At 50.8% G+C, this 24,601-nt stretch overlaps 1 protein-coding gene across 2 annotated transcripts in view; it reads right to left on the bottom strand.

Moving 5' to 3' along the window:
- Window positions 1-24,601, bottom strand: part of LOC140425065 (band 4.1-like protein 4B) — a 574,236-nt gene that overhangs the window by 47,348 nt on the left and 502,287 nt on the right. For both annotated transcript variants that reach the window (XM_072508898.1, XM_072508899.1), the window contains exon 21: window positions 8,570-8,693. In XM_072508898.1, coding sequence (XP_072364999.1) covers window positions 8,570-8,693 — 124 coding nt within the window. The remainder of the gene's footprint in view (window positions 1-8,569; window positions 8,694-24,601) is intronic.

Genomic DNA, 24,601 nt, shown 5'->3' with positions numbered 1-24,601 from the left:
AAACGCACTTGTCCTCGTTGTACGTGAGGTTCAAGGTTTTGGCGGTCTGGAGGAATTATTGGAGGTTGGCGTCGTGGTCCTGCTGATCGTGGCCGCAGATGGTTACATTGTCGAGGTAAGGGAACGTGGCCCGTAACCCATGTTGATCAACCATTCGGTCCATCTCCCGTTGGAAGACCGAGACCCCGTTTGTGACGCCAAAAGGGACCCGTAGGAAATGGTATAATCGCCCGTCTGCCTCGAAGGCTGTGTACTTGCGGTCACTTGGGCGGATGGGGAGCTGATGGTAGGCGGACTTGAGGTCCACGGTGGAGAAGACTTTATACTGGGCAATCCGATTGACCATGTCGGATATGCGGGGGAGAGGGTACACGTCTAGTTGTGTGTACCTGTTGATGGTCTGGCTATAGTCAATGACCATCCTTTGTTTCTCCCCTGTCTTCACTACTACCACCTGCGCTCTCCAGGGACTATTGCTGGCCTGGATTATGCCCTCCTTTAGTAGCCGCTGGACCTCGGACCGAATGAAGGTCCGGTCCTGGGCGCTGTACCGTCTGCTCCTAGTGGCGACGGGTTTGCAATCCGGGGTGAGGTTCGCAAACAAGGACGGGGGTTGCACCTTGAGGGTAGCGAGGCCGCAGATAGTGAGTGGGGGTATGGGGCCGCCGAATTCAAACGTAAGGCTCTGTAGGTTACATTGGAAGTCTAAGCCCAGCAAGGTGGGGGCACAGAGTTGGGGAAGGACGTTAAGTTTGTAGTTTTTGAATTCCCTCCCCTGTACCGTTAGGGTGACTATGCAGAATCCCTGGATCTGTACGGTGTGGGATCCTGCAGCTAGGCAAATCTTTTGTGCGCTGGGGCAGGTAGTTAAGGAACAGTGTCTTACCGTGTCGGGGTGTATAAAACTTTCCGTGCTCCCGGAGTCGACTAGGCATGGCGTCTCGTGGCCGTTAATTAGGACCGTTGTCGTCGTCGTCTGGAGAGTCCGGGGCCGAGCCTGATCGAGCGTAACCGAAGCGAGCCGTGGTTGTAGTAGTGGGGTGTGGTCCGTTGTTGCCGTCCAAGATGGCGTCGGGGATGGACAAAATGGCTGCCCCCATACATCGTACGTGGCTGAGGGGTCACAAGATGGCGTCGGGGGTGGACAAAATGGCCACCCCCATGCGTCGTACAGGTCGGGGGCGGTCCAAGATGGCGGCGCCCCTCCTCCCCTCGTGGTGGTCGGGACCCAAAATGGCGGCGTCTGCGGGTCGCACATGGTGTGCTGGGGGGTCTGGGGAGCGCTAGGACCGCGCGGAGTTCCTTCACTGCGAGCGCCAGGGCCGCGGGCGCTAGGACCGCGCGGAGTTCCTTCACTGCGAACGCCAGGGCCGCGGGCGCTAGGACCGCGCGGAGCTCCCTCGCCGGGGACAGCGGTGGTCGGGGCCCAGGTAAGTTGAGCCGGCGGGTCAGGCGTGGGGCGCGGGACGGGGGTGAGGGCCCAGGTCGGCGGCGCCGGCGGGTCAGTCGTGGGGCGCGGGGTGAGGGCCCAGGTCGGCGGCGCCGGCAGGACAGGCGTGGGGCGCGGGACGGGGGTGAGGGCCCAGGTCGGCGGGTCAGGCGTGGGGCGCGGGACGGGGGTGAGGGCCAGGTCGACGGCGCCGGCAGGACAGGCGTGGGGCGGCGAGCGCTAGGACCGCGCGGAGCTCCCTCACCGGGGACAGCGGTGGTCGGGGCCCAAGTCGGCGGAGCCGGCGGGTCAGGCGTGGGGCGCGGGAGGGGGGTGAGGGTGGCGTTCGGGACGCGAAAGACCCATTCCTCTCCGTGGAGAGTGTTGGCCGGCACCCAAATCGGGAGCGCCGGCGGCGGGTCGTACATGGACTGCGGGGAGGGGGGCTGGGGAGCGTAGGCGGCGTGCAGGGCTCCCAGTTCTCCCGGGGCCGCGGTGGTCGGGACCCAGAGCGGCTGTGCCTGCCGGTCGCACATGGCGTGCTGGGGGGTTGGGAGGCATAGACTGCCTGTAGGGCTCCCTGTGGCCCCGGGATGGTGGCGACCTCGCGGGATCGGCACACCACCGCATAGTGGCCCTTTTTCCCGCAGCTTTTGCAGATGGCTGCGCGGGCCGGACAGCGTTGTCGGGGGTGGTTCGCCTGGCCGCAGAAATAACAGCGGGCGCCCCCGGTGCGACTCGGCGTTTGGGCCGCGCAAGCCTGTGGGGTGTCCTGGGTGGGGGGGGGGGGTTTGCCGCGACGGGTACGTACGGGGCCCAATGGCCTGCCGCGTGGTCGGGGCCGTAGGCGCAGGTAGCGCGGCGTAGAACTCGTCCATCGATTCTTCGGGAGCTTGCTGTCTCGTCGCGAGCTGGTAGCGAGCGTAGATTTGGTTAACTGGGCGGACATAGAGACTTTTCAGTGCTGCGATCGCCGTCTGGAAATCGTCAGTGTCTTCAATGAGGGTGAAAATCTCCGTGCTCACCCTCGAGTGCAGGACCTGCAGTTTTTGTTCGTCTGAGACTCGGCCGGTGGTCGGTCTGAGGTAGGCCTCGAAGCAAGTCTGCCAGTGTTTGAAGGCTGCTGCCGCATTCACTGCGTGGGGGCTGATCCTCAGGCATTCTGGAATGATCCTGAGCTCCATAGTCCTTTTTAGGCACGCTTAATAAATTGTAGCGCACAAAGACTCCATGAGACGAAAAGAGTGAAGTCGATGAGGCTTTATTAAGCGTGTCTGTTCCCCAGCAGCCCGATAGTAAACTGGCCTGCGGGGGAAGGCACCGGCTTCTTATACTTCGCCTTCAGGGCAGAGTATGAGGTCAACGGCCAACCAGGACCCGGGATCTGTCAGCCAATGACATTAGGGCTTCCAGTCCCACATGACCCCCAATACATACTACCACAGACACTATATTCCAAGTGTGGAACTAAGGTTCTATACAGCTGCAACATGACTTGCTGATTTTTATACTCAATGCCCCGGCCAGTGAAGGCAAGCATGCCGTATGCCTTCTTGACTATCTTCTCCACCTGTGTTGCCCCTTTCAGTGACCTGTGGACCTATACACCTAGATCTCTCTGATTGTCAATACTTTTGAGGGTTCTACCATTCACTGTATATTCCCTACCTGTATTAGACCTTCCAAAATGCATTACCTCACATTTGTCCGGATTAAACTCCATCTGCCATCTCTCCGCCCAAGTCTCCAAACAATCTAAATCCTGCTGTATCCTCAGACAGTCCTCATTGCTATCCGCAATTCAACCAACTTTTGTGTCGTCCGCAAACTTACTAATCAGACCAGTTACATTTTCCTCCAAATCATTTATATATACTACGAACAGCAACGGTCCCAGCACTGATCCCTGCGGAACACCACTAGTCACAGTCCTCCAATCAGAAAAGCACCCTTCCATTGCTACTCTCTGCCTTCTATGACCTAGCCAGTTCTGTATCCATTAAAACATATAGACCCAGATTTCCATCATGATGGAGCAAGGCCCCATATAATTATAGTAAGATTTCTTCACTCCTTTTTATAATAAAACCTAATTTATCATTTGCTTTCCAAAAGGATGTTAGCTTTTTGTGATTCATGTACAAGAACACACAGACCCCTTTGAATACCAACATCTGTCATCTGTCACGATTTAAAAAACAAGTGTAATCCAATATTTAATGAAAGGGCCCATTATTTTAGTTCAAATTTGTTGAAGCATTTTTGTGAAACTTATGTTCAAAGGTTGCTGAATGTTATAATAGAGGTGTGGGAAAGATCAGCAGGGAGCTGATTAATGAATGAACAAATGAATGAGGGAATGAATCCATTTCATGGTAGCACAGTGGTTAGTACTGTTGCTTCACAGCTCCAGGGTCCCAGGTTCGATTCCCGGCTTAGGTCACTGTCTGTGCGGAGTCTGCACGTTCTCCCTGTGTCTGCGTGGGTTTCCTCCGGGTGCTCCGGTTTCTTCCCACAAGTCCTGAAAGATGTACTGTTCGGTAATTTGGACATTCTGAATTCTCCCTCTGTGTACCCGAACAAGTGCTGAAATGTGGCGACTAGGGGCTTTTCACAGTAACTTCATGCAGTGGGCAGCACGGTAGCATTGTGGATAGCACAACTGCTTCACAGCTCCAGGGTCCCAGGTTCGATTCCCAGCTTGGGTCACTGTCTGTGCGGAGCTTGCACGTTCTCCCCGTGTGTGCGTGGGTTTTCTCCGGGTGCTCCGGTTTCCTCCCACAGTCCAAAGATGTGCGGGTTAGGTGGATTGGCCATGATAAATTACTCTTGGGGCGAAATTCTCCAGTATCGGCGCGATGTCCGCCGACCGGCGCCAAAAACGGCGCAAATCAGTCGGGCATCGCGCCGCCCCAAAGGTGCGGAATCCTTCGCATCTTGGGGGGCCGAGCCCTAACCTTGAGGGGCTAGGCCCGCGCCGGACTGATTTCCGCCCCGCCAGCTGGTGGACGTGCCCCGCCTGCTGGCGCGGAAGTGACATTGCCGGGCGGCGCATGCGCGGGAGCGTTAGCGGCCGCTCACGGCATCCCCGCGCATGCGCTGTGGAGGGAGTCTCTTCCGCCTCCGCCATGGTGGAGACCGTGGCGAAGGCGGAAGGAAAAGAGTGCCCCCACGGCACAGGCCCGCCCGCGGATCGGCGGGCCCCGATCGCGGGCCAGGCCACCGTGGGGGCACACCCCGGGGCCAGATCACCCCATGCCCCCCCCCAGGACCCCGGAACCCGCCCGCGCCACCTTGTTCCGCCGGTAAGAGAGGTGGTTTAATCCACGCCGGCGGGACATGCATTCTAGCAGCGGGACTTGGGCCCATCTGGGCCAGAGAATCGTGGGGGGGGAGGGGGCCCACCAACCGGCACGGCACGATTCACGCCCCCGCCGAATCTCCGGTGCCGGAGAATTTGGCAACTGGCGGGGGCGGGATTCATGCCAGCCCCCGGCGATTTACCGACCCGGCGGGGGGGTCGGAGAATTTCGCCCTTAGTGTTGGGTGGGGTTACTTGGTTATGGGGATAGGGTGGAGGTGTTGACCTTGGGTAGGGTGCTCTTTCCGAGACCCGGTGCAGACTCAATGGTCCGAATGGCCTCCTTCTGCACTGTAAATTCTATGTTCTAATGGTAGCCTACTTATGACAATATAAAGATTATTATTATTTCAGTGAGGGGCAAAAGCACAGCAAATTTCCAGCTCCATTTCTAGTAGAGTGTGGGCAGCACGGTAGCACAAGTGGCTAGCACTGTGGCTTCACAGCACCAGAGTTGATTCCCCGCTGGGACACTGTGCGGAGTCTGCACGTTCTCCCCGTGTCTGCGTGAGTTTCCTCCGGGTGCTCCGGTTTCCTCCCACAATCCAAAGATATGCAGGTTAGGGGGATTGGCCATGATAAATTGCCCTCATAGTCCAAAAAGGTTAGGTGGGATTACTAGATTACGGGGATAGATTGGAAGTGTGGGTTTAAATGGGGTGCTCTTTCGAAGGGTTTGTGCAGACTCGATGGGCCGAATGGCCTCCTCCTGCACTATGTTAATCTATGTAGAGCTGTAAAATAAAGGGCTTAATATTAACATTCACCAATTAATTCGATCAGGGGTTAAAAATTCAAAATCGCACAAAACACCACCAACTATCTATTTACATGCCTGCCTCCATTTTTACAGGTTGCATGGCCAGACACTCCATTATAACATTAAAATTAGCTTTCTAAAGTGCAGTTTGGAGCCTGATTTAAATTTAATCCTGTCCGGCCAGCTTTCTCAGGACTCAGGAGACCCAGCAGCAAAATGTAGATTGAAACACCAAATATAAAAAAGGAATGGTCTTTGGGGAAATAAGAACTAAAACCAATGGACAAATAAGAGATAGGTGTTTGTTTGGTTTGGATCTCATGCTATTTTTCTTGCGAAAGTAAATTCTGAGACAATGTTGATATTCATAAACAAAAAGTCAGCAGCAATTAAATAGTGAAACTTCTGATCAAAGATCGCTGAATACAAAGGTTAGAGGTGTGTGAAAGATAAGCAGGGAGCTGATGAATGAATGAATGAAAGAGTGGGAAGTGCATATTTCCTTCTTGTAGAAAATGACAGATAAAAACAAGTGCATCTTTAAAGCTAATTTTTAAGTTGATACAACTGATCTATTCCTTATCCGTTTTTAAACACAGAAGGATGGGCTTTGATAAAGCTTTAAACAGTAAATGTGGTGTTGGGGTGGAGAAGGCGGACAGGGAAAGGTTTATGCTTGAATATAGACTAATTGTAACAGCCTGCTGAGGATATTTTTGGGGCGGGATTCTCCGCGAACCGGAGGGGCAGGCCGTACCGGCACCGAGGAGTGTCGTGAACCACTCTGGCGTCGGGCTGCCCCGAAGGTGCTCTAGGCCGTCGCCAGAGGGGCTGGCGCCGCGCCAACCGGCGGCGAAGGGCCTCCGCCAGCCGGCACGAGTTGGCGTATGTGCAGGAGCGCCAGCGTGTGCTGCCGTGATCCCAGCGCATGTGCAGGGGGTTCTTCACCGCGGTGGGGCGGGATTCATGCCGCCCCCCCCCCCCCCCGACTATTCTCCGACCCGGCGGAGGGTCGGAGAATCCCGCCCCTGGTCTTTGGAGAAAGATCACACATGGAACGATAGTGGTTTGCTACGATTAAAAAAAAAGAAGGCACTGTTGTAGCTGGGGTGAGACAAGTTCACACTATAACCAATTCTGAGTCTCATAGACAGAAAGAGCCTGTTATCCTGGAGTCTGCTAACTACTCCGCCAGAACTTGCATCTAGCACTGACCATTCACATGTATGCCTTATTACCCTCTCAATCTTCTTCTCAAGATGGCTGGATGTATCTCCCCTCATGTCGGAGTCACAGGTCACATGATCTTGGTCTCGGGTTTGCATGGTGTGTCTGTACCGCCACCTGCTTGTTGGAGGTCGCACACCATCCATCTATGATATAGCCCATAGGCATATCACCACATATAACATGTAATTATTTCTGATGGGCTTCTTGAAACATTTTTGCCAACCCTTGGTGGAGAGCACCTGGGTTAAAGGACCACTGTTAAATAACAAAGGCTGAATTCTCCGCCGTCGGGATGCTCCATTTTGCCGGCAGCACGGGGGTTTCCCGATGGCGTGGGGCTGTCCCACAACAGGAAACCCGATTGACCAGCTGGCATTAAGGAGTATCCCGCCAGCGGGGTAAAACAGAAATGTGGCACGGCGAGGCAGAGATTCCAGCCCCAGGATTGACATATGCATAAGGCAAGATGTATAGTAATCTTAAAAGAAATATAACTTGCATCTCTTGAAATAAAATTATATTTAATGAAGGGACATTTGCTTAGGACCAGGAAGAGTGTGTGGAGGCTGACTTTCTGACAAGAAACCTGAAAATTAACTGCAGGACATCTTTTACTTTAAAAAAAATTAATTTCCTACTTGACTATAATCAGATTTACAGGCTGATCTACGTCAAGCACAAAATCAACTGGGAAGTGGATGGCAGATTTTTGTAAATTAATTCAAGTGATGTGGGCTACACTAGCTAGGCCAGCATTTATTGCCCATCCCTAATTGCCCTTGAGGTGGTGGTTGGGGGGGCGGAGGCAGTCATTGACTGATTGTGGATTACAGTTGAGTGGCATTCAAGTCACTGGGAAAACATTCCTGTTCCTCTGGCCCGCAGCACTGCAGTAAAAGTACTTTGGCCCATCTTACCCTCTTTAACCTGCTGAGATTCCCAAAGCTTTCCGTGTGCTCATAATAAATAGCCAGTAAAAATGGTGACACATAATCTCCACAATAGATTTCAGCTACTGAGTCTCCCTGAAAGAAGATTTTTTTGTCCACTTCTCATTAAAAGTGGAAGTGAATAGGTTGGGTCGTCTGAGAATTCAATTAAAAAAAAATATATATATATTTTTATTCAGAATTTTAACAAAACCACTACTAAACAAAAGGCAAAAAAAATAAATTAACAACTCAACAAAACATTGCCAGCAGTTTGCTTTTGCAGCTTAACTAATTATTTGGTTCATTGCTGATGGTGGTCTTGCTGTGCACAATTTGGCTGTCTAGTTCCCTTACATAACAACAGAAACCAGACTTCAAAATAATTCATTGGCCCTTCGGGCATCCATAAGATGTAAATGATGCCAAATAAATGCATGCTCTTTCTCTTTTAAATAAATTTAGAGTACCCAATTCATTTTTTTTCCAATTAAGGGGCAATTTAGCGTAGCCAATCCACCTACCCGGCACATCTTTGGGTTGTGGGGGTGAGACCCACACAAACACAGGGAAAATGTGCAAACTTCACATGGACAGAGCCCCAGAGCCGGGATCGAACCCGGGGCGTCGGCGCCTTGAGGCAGCAGTGCTAACCACTGCATCACTGTGCTGCCCTTGCATGCACTTTCTCATCCCTTTCAAATATTTACGCCAAGATTGCATTTAAAATATGGCAGAGAATATCATTACATTTCAGTTAACATTACAATAATAGTTTAACATATATTTCACAATTCCATTTTATTTCTTTAGCAGTAGATTATTTTGATGCAATTTCTTTCTTAAAACAAGTTCCGTACCTTGATGCAGGTGGGGTACTGTAATGGCTGAACACCAGGGTCAGGCTGTTTACAGACTGGGGGAGGGCTGCTTCGACAGGCTGCGGCTAAGGCCGGGGGTAGGTCATCCTCATCACTGTGATTACTGTCACAAAATCAAGAGGATTACTATAAACACATTCATCCACCCTCAGAAAAGAATCATTTGCAGAATTATGACACCAAGTAATCCAGTAAGAATCAGCCTTTATGAGTAATTGCTTGCTGTGCAAGCGTTCAGAAATTTTAAATGCAGTCTCCGGATATCGACTTTCACAAGAAAATATACATGGAAAGCAATTTACTTTGGGATGCAAGTACGACATAATCATGGTTACCAATTAATACCACAGTGAGTAACAAATGATTTATTTTTTTGTGATGAATGAAGGAATTTCAGATATATTGTATTTATATTGTATTTGGTGCGGTAAGGGTTAAAAACCTTGGTGAGTGTGTGTATGACTGCTGCAGTAATGGTTTTTTAAAAAATGCTGGTTCATAATATCAGCAGGTCACAGGGGTGCAATTAAAGCATCGTAAAATATGAAATCATCATTCATTCCAACCATGTATATTGTTTACCTGAAGTTGGGCAAAAATGGAATTTTGTTTATTTTAAAAAGGTCCCTGGGGATTAGAGAATTAAAGACATTGGATGCGATTCAGCAAGCATAAAACAAAGTCCGCTTTTAAACCCGTTTGGCAGGGTGCTTCTTTTTCTCAGCGGCTGTAGTGCCGAGATTCACCCCACTATTCAATGGCACTTAGCCGGTTTTTTAAGCCTCGGGAGTTTCTCCCTACCAAGGCCACATTTTAGTGGATTTCCTGCATTGGCGAGCTGAACCCACCAGCACGACCGGCTCCTCACAGATCGGGATGTCATTTTGACCAGCTCTTCTGATTTCTACACCCCCACTTTCAGGACCTCCTGCATTCTGGATCCCTGCTTCACCCTCACAACCTTCTCGAGACCTCTGGAACCCCTCCTCACCTTCCTCTAATGGGAAAGGCCCCCACCCGTCCCGAACCCTGGCAGTGCCAAACTGGCATCCGGACACCTAGCACCGCCAGTCTGGCACCCTAATAGTGGCACTGCCAGGGTACAGGCTGGCAGTTCCAAGGTACACAGGATGTGCCAAGGACCTACCTTCCCTGTCCCCAACCACTCAGGGATTTCTAATGGAGTGCGCAATGCCCCAAGGTGCCATCGTGCCTGATCCACATTTACGGAAACCAGTGCTAAACAGCGCCAGGTCAAGGTCTCACAGGCGCGGCCATCGACTCCCAGGCTCTGGGTGAAAGCGGGGTCTGGTTATTTAAAGGAGTCTAAGGGATCATTTAAATATGCTGATCTAGATCACGACTGGTGAGGATGTGATCCAGATCACGCCGGGTAGTGCAAGTCAGGTGACTCGCGATCGGCAAGCGCCTGCTGCAGTCCGCTTTTGGGCTCTCATGGGAGTCACCCATTGCATCGTGCAACGTGGTGGCTGAATCATGCTCATTGTGTTCAGCTTGAGTAAGATCATGTAGTTAATGGGGAGAACTAGGGGCTGAAGCAGTTAGTTGTTGAATTTCAGTTCTGTTAAAAATTGGGATGGCAACAGAACAGCAGCTTCTCTCAAAATAGTTTATAGTTGCGTATGAACAAGACAGCAGTTTCTCAAAAGGCGGGCAGGTTAAACAGTAGTCTGACACAGGCAAGAACCGGCAGGCTGTTTCCTGACTGATTTTCTCTCGCTCTCCAATCAGTTTCTTAAAAATGGGATTCTATTCAAGTGGTAACCATGTGTAACCATGTAACCATGCAGGTAACCATGTGTTTGCTAGCTGTATTTAAAAGTGGATTTTGACCAGGGATGGGTTTTGCTTGCGTGGAGATAAAAAACATAGTAGTTAGGAGTGTTTAATTTCAATGTTAAGCATTGTTTAACAGGCAATTGTAATCTATTTTCTTGTACGATGTTGCAGTTAATTTAATCCTGTGTTAGTAATTAAGTTTGTTTTAATATACCATATCCCTATTTGTGTGGGGAGTCACTCCTGGAGTAAAGCATCTTTTCCTCAGTCTTACAAATGAAATAAAATATTTGGGTGTCTGGTATCCCAGTAACTATTAGGGTCTGGTCTGGGATCCTAATATTTTCCACAGAGAAATCAAACAATATGATTAGTTTGCCTTGCGGTGCTGTGAGTTACGGCCTGTCAGTTTAACCATCAAGCTTCATCAATGATGAGTGTGGCAATACTTACAAGATTTTTTTTCTCCCAAGAAAAGTTGGTGGGAATATACTGAAGAACCACAAATGTTTGGAAATGTTTAATAGGGCTTTTTAAAAAACGTAAAACACACATGTTTCCTGACCGCAAACTTATGTCTGAATGTCAAATAATTCTGCAGTTCAGCAATGGGTTTTTCTCCATCCTTTAGATGTGTCAGATGAAGAATAAGCAGCCTAGTCACACACCTAGTTCCAGAAACAAATGGATCAGTCATTTATTTTATGCATCTGGTCACAGCAAATTACTTCTACATGGCCATACATGTTCTCAAATTTGACTGAGAAATACGTTCTCTGTGAATACCTCAAACGATTCTTCAAATCCATTTCCCAGTCTCTGCAATGCCTCACAATGCTGGCCGACAATTTTTACTTTGAGTATCATTGGTGCTCAGGGTTAATGGAGAGGAAATGATGAAACATATGAAATCACCAAATCATTGCGCCTCATGTAAATACATTTACCATTTGAAGGAGGACTCGTTTGTGGATTCTTAGAAATGACAGTGAAGAACATGGCATTGGGGGTGGTGGGTTGTTGTTAAAATGCACCATAATGTATTCCAGGCTAAAGAAAATGAAGGAAAATAAGGCATAATACTGGCTAAGGTTGGACACGAACGATGGGCACTTGGGTGAGGTTGGCTGGTGCCCATCTAATTGAACTCCGCAACAAAGAGGGAGGTGGGGGGCGGGGAGGAATTGGGCATTTGTAAAATGTTTTGAATCATAAATGCAGATAGGATGGCATTTTTTCCATTTAGACTTTGAAATGAGGTATTGAATGTTCTAATATTATTGACAAAATCAAATACTTAGTATTAGAGTTAGATTCAAAGGGTGGAATATGCTCATTTTGAGTCAAGCTCTCTGGCAGTGCCTCTCCCACTGGCCAGAATGGAGGGATCCCACACCAGATTCAGTGCTTGAAACCTCATTAATTATGAAAAGGCGAATCCCCTCTGACTCTCCTGGCAGGCCAGCAGCTGATTCATCCACCTGCCCGTCGGTAGCTCGTGGGTTCGAAGGATCCTATGCCATGTTTAAATACCAGTCCAGCAAACTTGTATTGCTCGCTCCAGCCCACCTGTCTTCGCCAGACAGTGCAGGATGTCAGCAACCTAGAGGGAAAGGCTGGCAGTCTCATAAAGAAGGTAGCTTTCACCGCCAGGGTCCTCGAGGTCCTTATTTGGGCAGTGCGGGTCCACCAGCATGTCCGCTACCGCAGGACAGCTCAAAGAAGCACAACAACTTCACCTCTCCGGCCTGAGAGGTTATTGCCCAGGAGGTTAAATAATTAAACATTGGGCAGCGCTTCGACAGCCACTAATCAGAGTAGAGCACACAATGGAGGAATCCCTCTGTGTTCTGTCTGATGTCCAGGTTCTGACATTTGACCACCTTGAAGCCACCACAGGAAGGTGGGCAACCACCTTGAAGACCTTGGTCGAGCAGGTCCTGCCAGATTTGCACTCCATGGCCACACACTCTGGTGGACACTGTAAGGATGTAGGCTACATAGGGACCAGGCACCTTGACCTCCCTCCAGGTGCACCATCTCTTGCATGAGTCAAGGTGGGACCCTCAGGCATTCACAGGGAGGATGAGCATTAGCTGGACAACACAGGAGCCTCCACGCAGGATAATCCAAGAGTTTGAGATCAATCCATTACAATTTAGATTAGGAGACCTATTATGCCACCACCCGGCCATACTATAGAGCTCCACCCAGAAGCAGAGCACATCTTGGGCCATGGCTTTATGTGCAATTGCAATCTGCCCTTTGATCCCGCAAACTGCTGCATTTCGTAGATGGTCGAGGCAGATGAGACCCTGATAGAAGTTTCTGTGGGGAGATACACAGACATGGTTCACACTGTGGAACAGCTGTGGATAAAACCCATAGGAGTGACTGGCAACCCGGAAGCAGAGGGAATTTTTGTGAAGCACGCGCAAGCATTCACAAACCATAAGCATGACTGTGGTCGGATAACAGGGGAGATAGTGATAGAAGGCCCCCGACCCAAAACCCCAGATACAGTACGGTAGCCCTGAACAGGCCGAGGGTGAGGTAGCCAAAGTAATAAACAGCCTACTGCAGAGGGAGCCTGCGCCCTGGAGCCGCCACCAATAATTTCCTGATTTGACCAGTCAGGAAACCAGATGTCTCTTAGAGGCTGACAATCAACTGCTGAGAGCTGAATAAAACAATCCCAATCACTGCATCAATGGTAGTGACCAACTCGAAAACCAAGATGAAACCGGCCCAACAGGCCAGGTATTTCATCATACTGGACATGAGTAACACATTTTGGTCAATTCCCCTAAATAAACAGTGCCAGTACAAATTTGTGTTCATTTTTTAGGGTCAACAATATACATGGGACCTGCTTATCCCATGGTTTCCATAATTCCCTGTCATCAGCAAATGGCTAAAGGGCTGGAAAGGTTTTCACGGTCCGACTGCCTAATTCAGTACGTCGATGACCTACTGCTGCAAACGGACACCAGAGGGGAACATCTGTAATTATAAATAAACTATTGACCCTCCCCACCTTATTGGATTAAAAACGAATCCCAAAAAAGCACAAATTATGCAATCCCAGGTTTCATACTTGGGAACCGTAGTCACCCAGGGAAACCATGAAATTGAAAGGAAATGCATTGAATCTATAGCCCACTTGCCCCTACCCAAAGACAGGAACTCATTGCTTTCCTTTCTAGGTTTGGTTGGGTATTGCCGAAACCATATTGATGGTTTTGCCACCAAAGCCTCCTCATTATTAAACGTGTTGAGAAAGAACGCCACATGGGAATGGAGCGAGCAGCACACGCATGGGAATGGAGCGAGCAGCACATGAATGGGAATGGAGCGAGCAGCACACGCATGGGAATGGAGCGAGCAGCACACGCATGGGAATGGAGCGAGCAGCACACGCATGGGAATGGAGCGAGCAGCACACGCAGGCAGTCTTGAAATTAAAACAGGCCCCAGTAAACGCCCCAGCTCTGGTACCAGAGCCAGAACTCCCCTTTGCACTAGAAGTTGCGACCACGGATGCAACAATTGCGGCTGTACCTCTATAAGAGCACCGCAGGTGGCCAATGCCCGTTTCCAGTAAGGTTTCTCGCTGTGCAAGAGACACCTCCTGGCAGTTTTCTGGCCGGTGCAGCATTTTGCATACATAATTGGGCTCAACCGATTAACCTTCTCACTGAACACATCCCCATCCAACAACTGCTAGACAGCTGAATTAAAGATGGTACAGTTAGCTAGATGCATATAGCGCGCTGTACCCTGATGCTGCAGGGCCGCAACATTGCGGTGAAGCGCACCAAACTACCCACCTTCCTCGCTGACAACGTGAACTCCATGAGTGTCAGCTAGTGGCAACAAATAATTCCAAGGCACCATTTGTGCCGAAACAAAAGTGTGGAGGACCCAAGGAAATTGGGGAAATTGAGAAACAGGAAGCTGAAAATAATCTTTAAAACCTTTTGTCGATGGATCCTTAATGGTGGAGGACGGGAACAGGAAAACAGAGTTAGCCCGTAAAACTCCCCACCACAATGAGCTCCCTGGCTGCCAAACTAGCAGCTGTAGCTTATGCAGTTAGCCACCCGGAAACATTCCCCCTACTGGAGGCATACACTCAGATAGCATGTATGTCTGTATTAGTTTAACCAACTTCCTGCCACTGTGGCTAGAGGATTTGCATCGGCAGATGTGAAATCCCTACCATCTGTGCCCCTGTTACAATACATTTTTCAAACTGCCCAAGGACAGGAGTACGGAATCATCAAAGCCAGGGCACAGCATAGACATTCCCAACTGGAAATCTAAGGGCAGACGAATTGGCTAAGCAGGGTGGCCAAGAGGGAGAGTTGTGACACTCCCCGATTACTGAACAGATAGACGCCGTCGCTGTGAGCCAAACTGAGGTTGAGGATCTTAAACATGCTCAGAGCAGTGATGACGACTTAAATCACAGCCCGCCCCCTGTGACAAATGGATAAATTGACTTGTGGAGGACGGAGTTGTTGTTAAAGATGGACAGTATGTGTCACCAACCCTGGATTGGAACTAACACATTTATCAGTGTCACGATGCCCAGGGCCATCAAGCAATGGATGCCACTCAGGAGAGAATTAAAGGAATATACTGGTGGCCAGGGATAGGCAAAGACGTACAAGCACTACATCTGTACCCAAAATAACCCTGACCAGTCTGCCAATAAAGGAGAACTGAGGCAGAACCGACCAGTGGAGGACCCCTTGACAAATCTCCATGTTGACCGCCTGCCACCCTGCAAGGGGGATATAAGCACATTCTGGTAATTATTGATAGCTTTAGCAAATGGGAAGAAGCCTTCCTTACCCGAATCCACACCGCTAAAATTACAGCAAACATCTTGTGCAACATTCACTACGTGTGACCTCCCTCACAGTATAGAATCAGACCAGGGCACTCACTTCACCGCCCAGATAATGCAGAATGTGATGAACTTATTTGGAATTGACCAAAGGTTCCATATCATGTATCATCTCCAGTCCAGTGGGACAGTGGAAAGGGTGATGGCACCCTAAAGGGAATGCTCAGAAAGGCTGTCCAGCACAACGACACAACCTAGCATCTAATCCTGCCCTTTGTATTAATGTTGGTACAGAACACGGTTGCAAGTTCCACCAAATTAACTCCCACATGTACTGATGACTGGATGTCCCATGAAAGGGATCGAACCCCTGCAAGGGCTAGATCTCTCAGAGCCTGAGATCACAGCACTCAGCCGCGAAATTACCGTGAAATGTTGCTGGACAACGGAAGGCTGCCCGGAAAGCAGCGGCTATTAAAATGAAGCAAAGCAAAGCTTATTCCTATGGCAAGGTCAACCCTATTTACTAGGACAGCAGGTCATCCTCCAGGTTTTCCAGCCAGGCACGTTCCTGTCTCCCAGGTATTTGGGATCCTATTCCATGGTCGATATGATGAGCTTATTGGTTTACAAAGTGCTGGTGGACGTCAGAAAGACTGGATGGTACCACGTAAACAAGTCGGGGTGCCTGGCTCCTAAAATAATCACCACCAGTTCCACATACCCCTAGAGGGAGCTGAAGCATCTCTCAGATCCCAACCCCTTACCAACCTCAAGTCCTGAATCCTTGCCATCAACTCCACTCCCACAGTAACAGAAAAGAAAACCCCGATCTGTAGTAAAAAGGAGACAGAGACAGGATCACCGAGCAAGGAGTGCACACGGCACCGAGACCTATGGAAGTCGCTGGTTCGGTACTCCAATGAGGCCATGGAGGAACCGGTCCCCGGTGACCAGAACCCTCCTAGGTAGACAGTTAGCTCCTCCCAGAAAACGTATGGGCACTGCAACACCTAATTGGTTTTGTTTTAAAATCCAGAAAACCAAGTCCTCACAAAGTTCCAGAAAAAGCTTTTTAGTAGTCTCCCTCATCATACTGATAGAAATGTAGGAAGGGCACAGTCCCTATCCTGATAGCCAGAGGCTACCCCCTGACTGTTTTCAATGCTCTTCTTCAAGGCAGTTTTGCCTCATGTATTCGTTTGAAGACTTCCAGTGGCGGCTATGGAGTGAGTGGTCGCACACAGGGCAGCTCCTGCTTGAAGACACTGGAAAGAGCTCTTTTTACCTGATACTGGGTGGAATTTTGATGAAAAAGCGTAGATCTCATAGAATTTACAGTGCAGAAGGAGGCCATTCGGCCCATCGAGTCTGCACCGGCTCTTGGAAAGAGCAACCTACCCACGGTCCACACCTCCACCCTATCCCCATAACCCAGCAACCCCACCCAACACTATGGGCAATTTTGGACACTAAGGGCAATTTAGCATCGCCAATCCACCTAACCTGCACATCTTTGGACTGTGGGAGGAAACCGGAGCATCCGGAGGAAACCCACGCACACATGGGGAGGATGTGCAGACTCCGCACAGACAGTGACACAAGCCGGAATCAAACCTGGGACCCTGGAGCTGTGAAGCAATTGTGCTATCCACAATGCTACCGTGCTGCCCACGGTAGATGAAGATTGGAGGAGTAGTTTCCCCCAGGAGTGGGATGTCTGCTGGTTATCAGACCCGGCAGAAAACGGAGAGAAATTTGGCCAAGGAGTTGGAGGAAACCTGTGTTGCAACAGCCAGTGTAAGGACGGCTGAGGAGGAAGGGCCGGTGCAAGGTGGAAGGCCCCAGATGGAGCAGTTGATGGCTTTTATTAAGGAGGAATTCCACCAGCAGAGGGAGGAAATGTGGGAGGATAACTCGAAGGCCATCAAAGGAGCCGTGGCACCCCTGAAGAGTTCTCTAGAACAGGTGGAGACGTTTTTGGAGGTGCAGGGGTAGTAGATTCAGGAGATAGAAGGAGTGATCTCAGACCACAGCGATGCTGTGGTGGCTCTGGAGGCAAAGGTGGGGCTCCTCGGGGACCTGTGTAAAATGTTTAGGGCAAAGGTGGAGGAGCAGGAGAATGCCTCGAGAAGACAGAACCTACGAATAGTGGGCCTGCCTAAAGGAGTGGAAGGTGTGAATGCCACCAGGTACATCTCTAAGATGCTGACGGGGCTGGTGGCAGATGGGGTGCTAGATAAGGCCCCTGAAGTGGGCCAAGCGCACAGCTCCCTAAGGCAGAAGCCTAGAGCTGGGGAGCCGCCGCGGGCGGTGATTGTGAGACTCCACAAATTTGAGGAGAAAGAGAAGACTTTGCGTTGGGCCAGGGAGAAGCGTACCTGCGACTGGGAGGGGAATAAGGTCTGAATTTACCAGGAAATTGGAGCAGAGTTGGCGAACTGACGGGCAGGGTTCAACAAGGCCAAGGCGGTTTTGTACCGGCGGCAGATCAGGTTTGGGGTGCTCCACGCGGCAAAATTATGGGTGATGTTCGGAGGCCGGGAATATTATATTCAGACCCCAGGAGCACAAACTGGGGGAGAACTGAGTGGACAATGCTTGGGAACCGGGGTGCTGGCACTTCTTAATGGTTGGGACCATGTTCGAAGTGGGAGGGGGAAAGGGGAAGGGCGGCGAGGGGAAGGGCGGCGAGGGGAAGGGCGGCGAGGGGAAGGGCGGCGAGGGGAAGGGCGGCGAGGGGAAGGGCGGCGAGGGGAAGGGCGGAGAGGGGAAGGGCGGAGAGGGGAAGGGCGGAGAGGGGAAGGGCGGAGAGGGGAAGGGCGGAGAGGGGGAGGTGCAAAATGGGGAGGGGGAAAGGGGGAGGGGGAAAGGGGGAGGAGGAAAGGGGAAGGGGGAAAGGGGGAGGGGCAGAAAGGGGAAGGGCGGAAAGGGGAAGGGCGGAAGGGAGAAGGGCGGAAGTTGTTGAGACTTGGCAGGGGATGAGAGATGACATGGTCAGATGCGGAGAAGGGGGCATCTGGCATGGGCTAGGTATAGGGTGGAATTAAGGGAACGGGGGGTTAAGTGGGGAAGAGGACTGACGGTAGAGGGGGATTGGAAGCGTAAGCCTCCGGTAAGGTTGGGAACGTGGAACGTCCGGGGACTGAATGAGCCAGTTAAAAGGTCGCAGGTGTTCACGCACTTCAGGAGCTTGAAAGCGGGGGTCTTTCTGCAGGAGGCGCACCTCCGTATCATGGATCAGGTTAGGTTAAGGAAAGGGTGGGTCGGGCAGGTGTTCCACTCGGGGTTTGATTCGAAACCTAGGGGAGAGCAAAAAAATGGGATTTGTGAGTGCGAAGGAGGTGAGGGATCCGGGTCTGAGATATGTGATTGTGATATTGGAAGGGGTACAGGTGGTGTTGGTAAATGTGAATGCCCCAAATTGGGATGATGTGGGTTTATGAGGGGGTTGCTGGCAGCGATCCCGGATTTGGCCACGCACCAGTTAATCATGGGAGGAGATTTCAACTGTGTCCTAGAGTCGCGGGTGGATAGGTTGAGCCCCAGGTCCATGGGTAGGGTACGAATGGCAAGGGAGCTGGGAGTGTTTATGGATAGGATGGGTACGGTGGATCCATGGCACTTTCAGAACCCAGGGAGAAGGGAGTATTCCTTCTTTTCACATATCTATAAGGTGTATTCGAGGATTCATGACTTTGTGGTGAGTTGGGAGATTTTGGTTGGGGTGGAGGGGGCACAGTATGCGGGGATAGCTATCTCAGACCATGCACCCCACTGGCTGGAGATTTGGATTAGATCGGGATGAGAGCAGATGCCGGGGTGGAGATTTGATTTGGGGCTGTTGGAGGTTTTTGTGATAAGGTGCGGGCGGCGATTAAGAAGTATGTGGATTTGAATCAGAATGGGGAGGTGTCGCCGGCTATTTTCTGGGCAGCACTGAAGGCAGTGTTCCGGGGGAAATTATTTTGTTTAAGGCTCGTGCGGATAGGGAAATATTGCAGATACGGACTGGGCTGGAGATGTGGGGTCAGAGCAAGGGAAAATAAACGAGGCATTGAAGGAATACCACCATGGACTGCACGAGGCGGACCCGGATGGAGGAGAGGAGGGGGACATGGGGCAGTTTCTGAACAAGCTGGAATTTCCCCAGGTGGAGGAAGCAAAGAGGCAGGCATTGGCGAAACCCCTGGGTCTGAGGGAGGTGCTGGATAGTATCAGGGGTATGAAGTTGGGGAAGGTCCCAGGGCTGGATGGGTACCTGGCGGAATTTTATAAGGAATTTGCGATGGACCTGGCACCACATCTGTTGGGGGGGGGGGTTTAATGAAGCGCTGGTGAAGGGGGAGCTGCCGGAGATGTTCACGCAGGCAGTAATCACGTTAATCCCGAAAAAGGGGAAGGAATGTGGGTCGTATAGGCCTAGATCACTATTGAACACGGATGTGAAAGTATTGGCTAAGTTGTTGGCAGTGAGGATGGAGGATTGTGTCCCAGGTGTGGTTGCAGAAGTTTAAACAGGCTTTGTGAAGGGCAGGCAGCTTGCACTGGTAACGGAGGTGGTGGTGTCCATGGACGCGGAGAAGGCATTTGATCGGTGGAGTGGCAGCACGTGTTCGAGGTTTTGGGAAGGTTTGTGTTTGGGCCGAGATTTGTGGTATGGGTGCTGCTGCTGTATGTGGCACCAAAGGAGAGTGTGAGGACGAATAATAGGTGCTTTGACTTACACAGGGGTATGAGGCAGGGGTGCTTGCTGTCACCATTACTGTTTGCGCTGGCCATAGAGCCACTGGCAATGGCTCTCAGGGGATTGGCGGAGGGGTGGGGGCTAATGAGGGGCAGTGGGAACATCGGGGGTCGCTCTATGCCGATGGCCTCTAGCTGTATGTTTCCGATCCACTGGAGAGTATGGGAAGGATTCTAGGCCTGCTTGGGAGGATTGGAGGGTTCTCGGGGTATAAACTGAATGTAGGGAAAAGCAAGGTTTTCCCAGTGAATGAGCTGGGACGGCGGGCAAATTTTGGGTGGATGCCATTTACGGTGGTGAGAGATAGGGTGAGGTACTTGGGGATTCAGGTGGCGAGGGAATGGACTGGGCTCCATAAGTGGAACTTAATGAAGCTGATGGAGGAAGCCAGGGAGGATCTTAAGGAGGTGGGATACACTGCAGTTAACGTTGGCGGGGAGGGTTCAAGTGGTGAAAATTAATATTTTGTCAAGGTTTTTGTTTATTTATCGGGCTCGGTAGCACAATGGTTAGCACTATTGCTTCACAGCTCCAGGGCCCCAAGTTCGATTCCCAGTTTGGGTCACTGTCTGTGCGGAGTTTGCAAGTGCCCCCCCGTGTCTGCGTGGGTTTCCTCCGGGTGCTCCAGTCTCCTCCCACAGTCCAAAGATGTGCAGGTTAGGTAGATTGGCCATGCTAAATTGCCCTCAGTGTCCAAAAAAGATTAGGTGGGGTCGGTGGGTTACGGAGGTGTGGGCTTGAGTGGGGTGCTCTTTCCAAGCGCTGGTGCAGGCATGATGGGCTGAATGGCCTCCTTTGCACTGTAAATTCTGTGATCTAGGATCTATGATTCTGTGATCTATGATTTATCCAAAGGCCTTTCTTCAGAAAGTGGGCACGATCATTTTGGACTTTGTATGAGCGGGGAAGGTGCCGAGGGTCGAGGGGACCCTGCTACAGAGGCAGAGGCAGGAGGGGGGGGGGTTGGTGCTGCGTATTATTGGGCGGCGAATGTGGATAAGGTGCAGCGATGGTGGGAAGGAGAAGGGATGGAGTGGGTTAGGATGGAGATGCTAAAAGCCATTGTCAGCATCCCAAGAAAGTGGGACTACGTATGTTTGGAATAGTGAATTTTGTGGGAAAATGTATCCCCAAATTAGCCTCACAAACAGTGCACTTCAGGAATTTAATAAGGATGGCTGTTCCTTTTGATTGGACTGACAGTCATAAGACAGAGTGGTCTAACCTGACAAATGCATTGACCACCACACCAGTTTTAGCGTTCTTTGACCCAGGAAAGAACACAAAGTTATCGACTGATGCCAGCCAGAATGGGCGAGGAACAGTTTTGCTATAAGAAAACGGTGACAAGAGATGGCAACCGGTCGTACACGCATCCGGGGCAATGACAGACACCGAGAAATGGCATGCCCAAATCGAGAAAGAATGTCTCGGACTAGTGGTGGGAATTGAAAAATTCCACAATTATGTTTATGTCCTGCCAGCGTTCACTGTGGAGACCGATCATAGACCACTAATCTCCAATACTCAAAAGAACCTAAGTGAGATGTCACCTCAAATCCAGAGGCTAATCATGAAGCTACAGAGGTACGACTGCAATCTAGTGTATTTACATAGTGGCTGTGGATGCCCTTTCCAGAGCAACTGACAATAAAGAGCAGCAGACATCTCTGAAATATTACAGGGACAGGTCAATCTGGTGATGGAAACCCTGCATGTATTGGACAACAAGTCCAAATTGATAAAGGCGGAGACAGAGAAAGATGAAACCTTGCAGAACGTAGTCCAGCATATGAGACAGGGTTAGCCTACAGAATCATGTTCGAAGTCCTGGAATGTCAGGCACAAACTCAGCTACATCAATGGCTTTGTGCACAGGGAAAAACAGAATAGTTATTCCACAATCATTACGGCACACAATCCTCTTGCAGATTCACAAAGGGCACTTGGGGATTGAGAAGTGCAGGAGGCAGGCCAGAGAAGTGCTTTATTGGCCAGGGATCAGCCAGGATATTCAACAAATAGTGGAACACCATGAAACATGCCGAAGATATCAGAATCATCAATGCAAGCAACCCATGACTGAAAGTGAGTTAGTCAATAAACCATGGATGAAGATCGGAGTTGTTCTTTTTTACCTGGTGCTGAATACATACAGCTAATTGATTACTACTCCAACTACCCGGAGGTAATGAAACTACCAAATTCCAGCAGTGCCAGCGTGTTCCGATGTGCAAAAGACGTTTTTGCATGCTATGGCATACCGCACATTGTCAGGAGTGACAACGGTCCCTGCTTTGACAGTTGGGAGTAGCAGGATTTCGCTAGAAGATATGATTTCAAGCACGTCACCTCCAGTCCACACTACCGTCAATTGAATTGGCAAGCAGATAAATGGATCCACATCGCTAAGACTCTGCTCAAGAAGGCCATTGCTTCACACAATGACCCGTTTCTAGCCCTGTTGGTGTACCATACCACACCGCTGAGTAATGGATTAGCTCCAGCTCAAATGCTAATGGATAGGAACCGGTGGACAACACTTCCCAGCATTCCTGAACAAATCCGCAATCCGTAATACCACCAGGTGGTATGAGTATGCAGACACGTGACCCGGACACACCATGGGCTGGATTCTCCGATGTTGGGGCCATGTCCCCACGCCGGCGTGGGAATGGTGGCGTTTTAGGCCAGAATAACTGTGCAAAATGGCCACCAATTCCCCGTTTTGCTGGGGGGGGGGGGGGGGGGGGGCTAGCAGGACGCGAGTGTAGATCACCCAGCTCTAGCTGCCGATACAGCCCGGAGAATTGCCCGGTCAGTGGCTGCGCCTGCCCACGGTGGCAGCCAGCAGCGGCCGCGCCGTGCAACAGCTGCTCACGGACCTGGCCCATGAAAAAGGGTCCCCCCACTTCGGCCGGCTCGTGGACCCCAGACCACCACCCCATAGTGCCCCCAGCCCCGAATAATGTCCCCCCTTGCCTGCTGATCGGCCCTCCCCCGACTGTGGCGGCGCTGGACTGAGTCCGCAGCCAACATACCGAGTTCCCGATGGGTGAGACCACAGACGAGAGTGAGAAAGCGCACAGTGTTAGGCAGTCAGACACATGCAGCAGAGGGGGTGAGTAGCTGGTGGCCTTCGTGGCCAGGGCACCCAGCCATGGCGACCAGTATGGGTGCTGACATGTGGTTCAGGGTGGGGAGTGCGCACACTGCCTGCAGGTGGGGTCCGGTCACTCTCCAGGTGCGGGGAAGGGAGGGGGTGAGGGGGGTGTTACGGGTGTTTAAGACAGACATTGGTGCCACACACCATGGCTGCCCTGAGGAGGTTGTGCAGTATTTTGTGGCACTACTGTCTGGTCATCGAGTCTGTACCGGCCCTTGAAAACAGCACCCCACCTAAGCCCGCGCCTCCACCCCATCCCCGTAACCCCACCCAGCCTTTCTGGATACTAAGGGCAATTTATAATGGCCAATTTATTTTGGCCAACACGGGGGGAATATGCAGACGCCACACAGACAGTGGCCCAACCCGGAATTGAACTTGAGACCCTGGAGCTGTGAAGCAACTATGCTAACTACTGTGCTACCTTGCTGCCCTGGCTGTGGGGCCCACAATGCTCAATACATCTGTGGGGGCCACAGGTCACTGAAAGGGGCAACACAGGTGGAGAAGGTAGTCAAGAAGGCATACGGCATGCTTGCCTTCATTGGCCGGGGCATTGAGTATAAGAATTGGCAAATCATGTTGCAGCTGTATAGAACCTTAGTTAGGCCACACTTGGAGTATAGTGTTCAATTCTGGTCGCCACACTACCAGAAGGATGTGGAGGCTTTAGAGAGGGTGCAGAAGAGATTTACCAGAATGTTGCCTGGTATGGAGGGCATTAGCTATGAGGAGCGATTGAATAAACTCGGTTTGTTCTCACTGGAACGACAGAGGTTGAGGGGAGACCTGATAGAGATCTACAAAATTATGAGGGGCATAGACAGAGTGGATAGTCAGAGGCTTTTCCCCAGGGTAGAGGGGTCAATTGCTAGGGGGCATAGGTTTAAGGTGCGAGGGGCAAGGTTTAGAGGAGATGTACGAAGCAAGTTTTTTTACACAGAGGGTAGTGGGTGCCTGGAACTCGCTACCGGAGTAGTTGGTGGAAGCAGGGACGATAGTGACATTTAAGGGGCATCTTGACAAATGCATGAATAGGATGGGAATAGAGGGATACGGACCCAGGAAGTGTAGAAGATTGTAGTTTAGACAGGCAGCATGGTCGGCACGGGCTTGGAGGACCGTAGGGACTATTCCTATGCTGTGCTTTTCTTTGTTCTTTGTTCTTTGTTCACCTGCGCCCAGGCCTGTGTACAGCAACACTTGACAGCTTCCTTCCCACCCCGAGGTGCATGATAGCCCGCCTCTCCTCCATGGCGTCCAGTAGGGTCTTCAGCTCTGCAAACCAGGGTGCCGCTGTCCATGCTGCCATCTTGTTGGCTGGGATGAGTGTGCGGGGAGTGGAGTGCTAATATAGGGCTGCAGGTTGTCAGCCTCTTGAGTGTCAATCCCAACTCCGGCATATCTGACACCATTTCTCATTGGAATCGATCGTGTTCCACA

Source organism: Scyliorhinus torazame, chromosome 6 (assembly GCF_047496885.1).
Source record: "Scyliorhinus torazame isolate Kashiwa2021f chromosome 6, sScyTor2.1, whole genome shotgun sequence".
Taxonomy (NCBI): Eukaryota; Metazoa; Chordata; class Chondrichthyes; order Carcharhiniformes; family Scyliorhinidae; genus Scyliorhinus; species Scyliorhinus torazame.
Note: the sequence above shows the minus strand (reverse complement) of the source record. Positions and strands in the feature narration are given on the sequence as shown.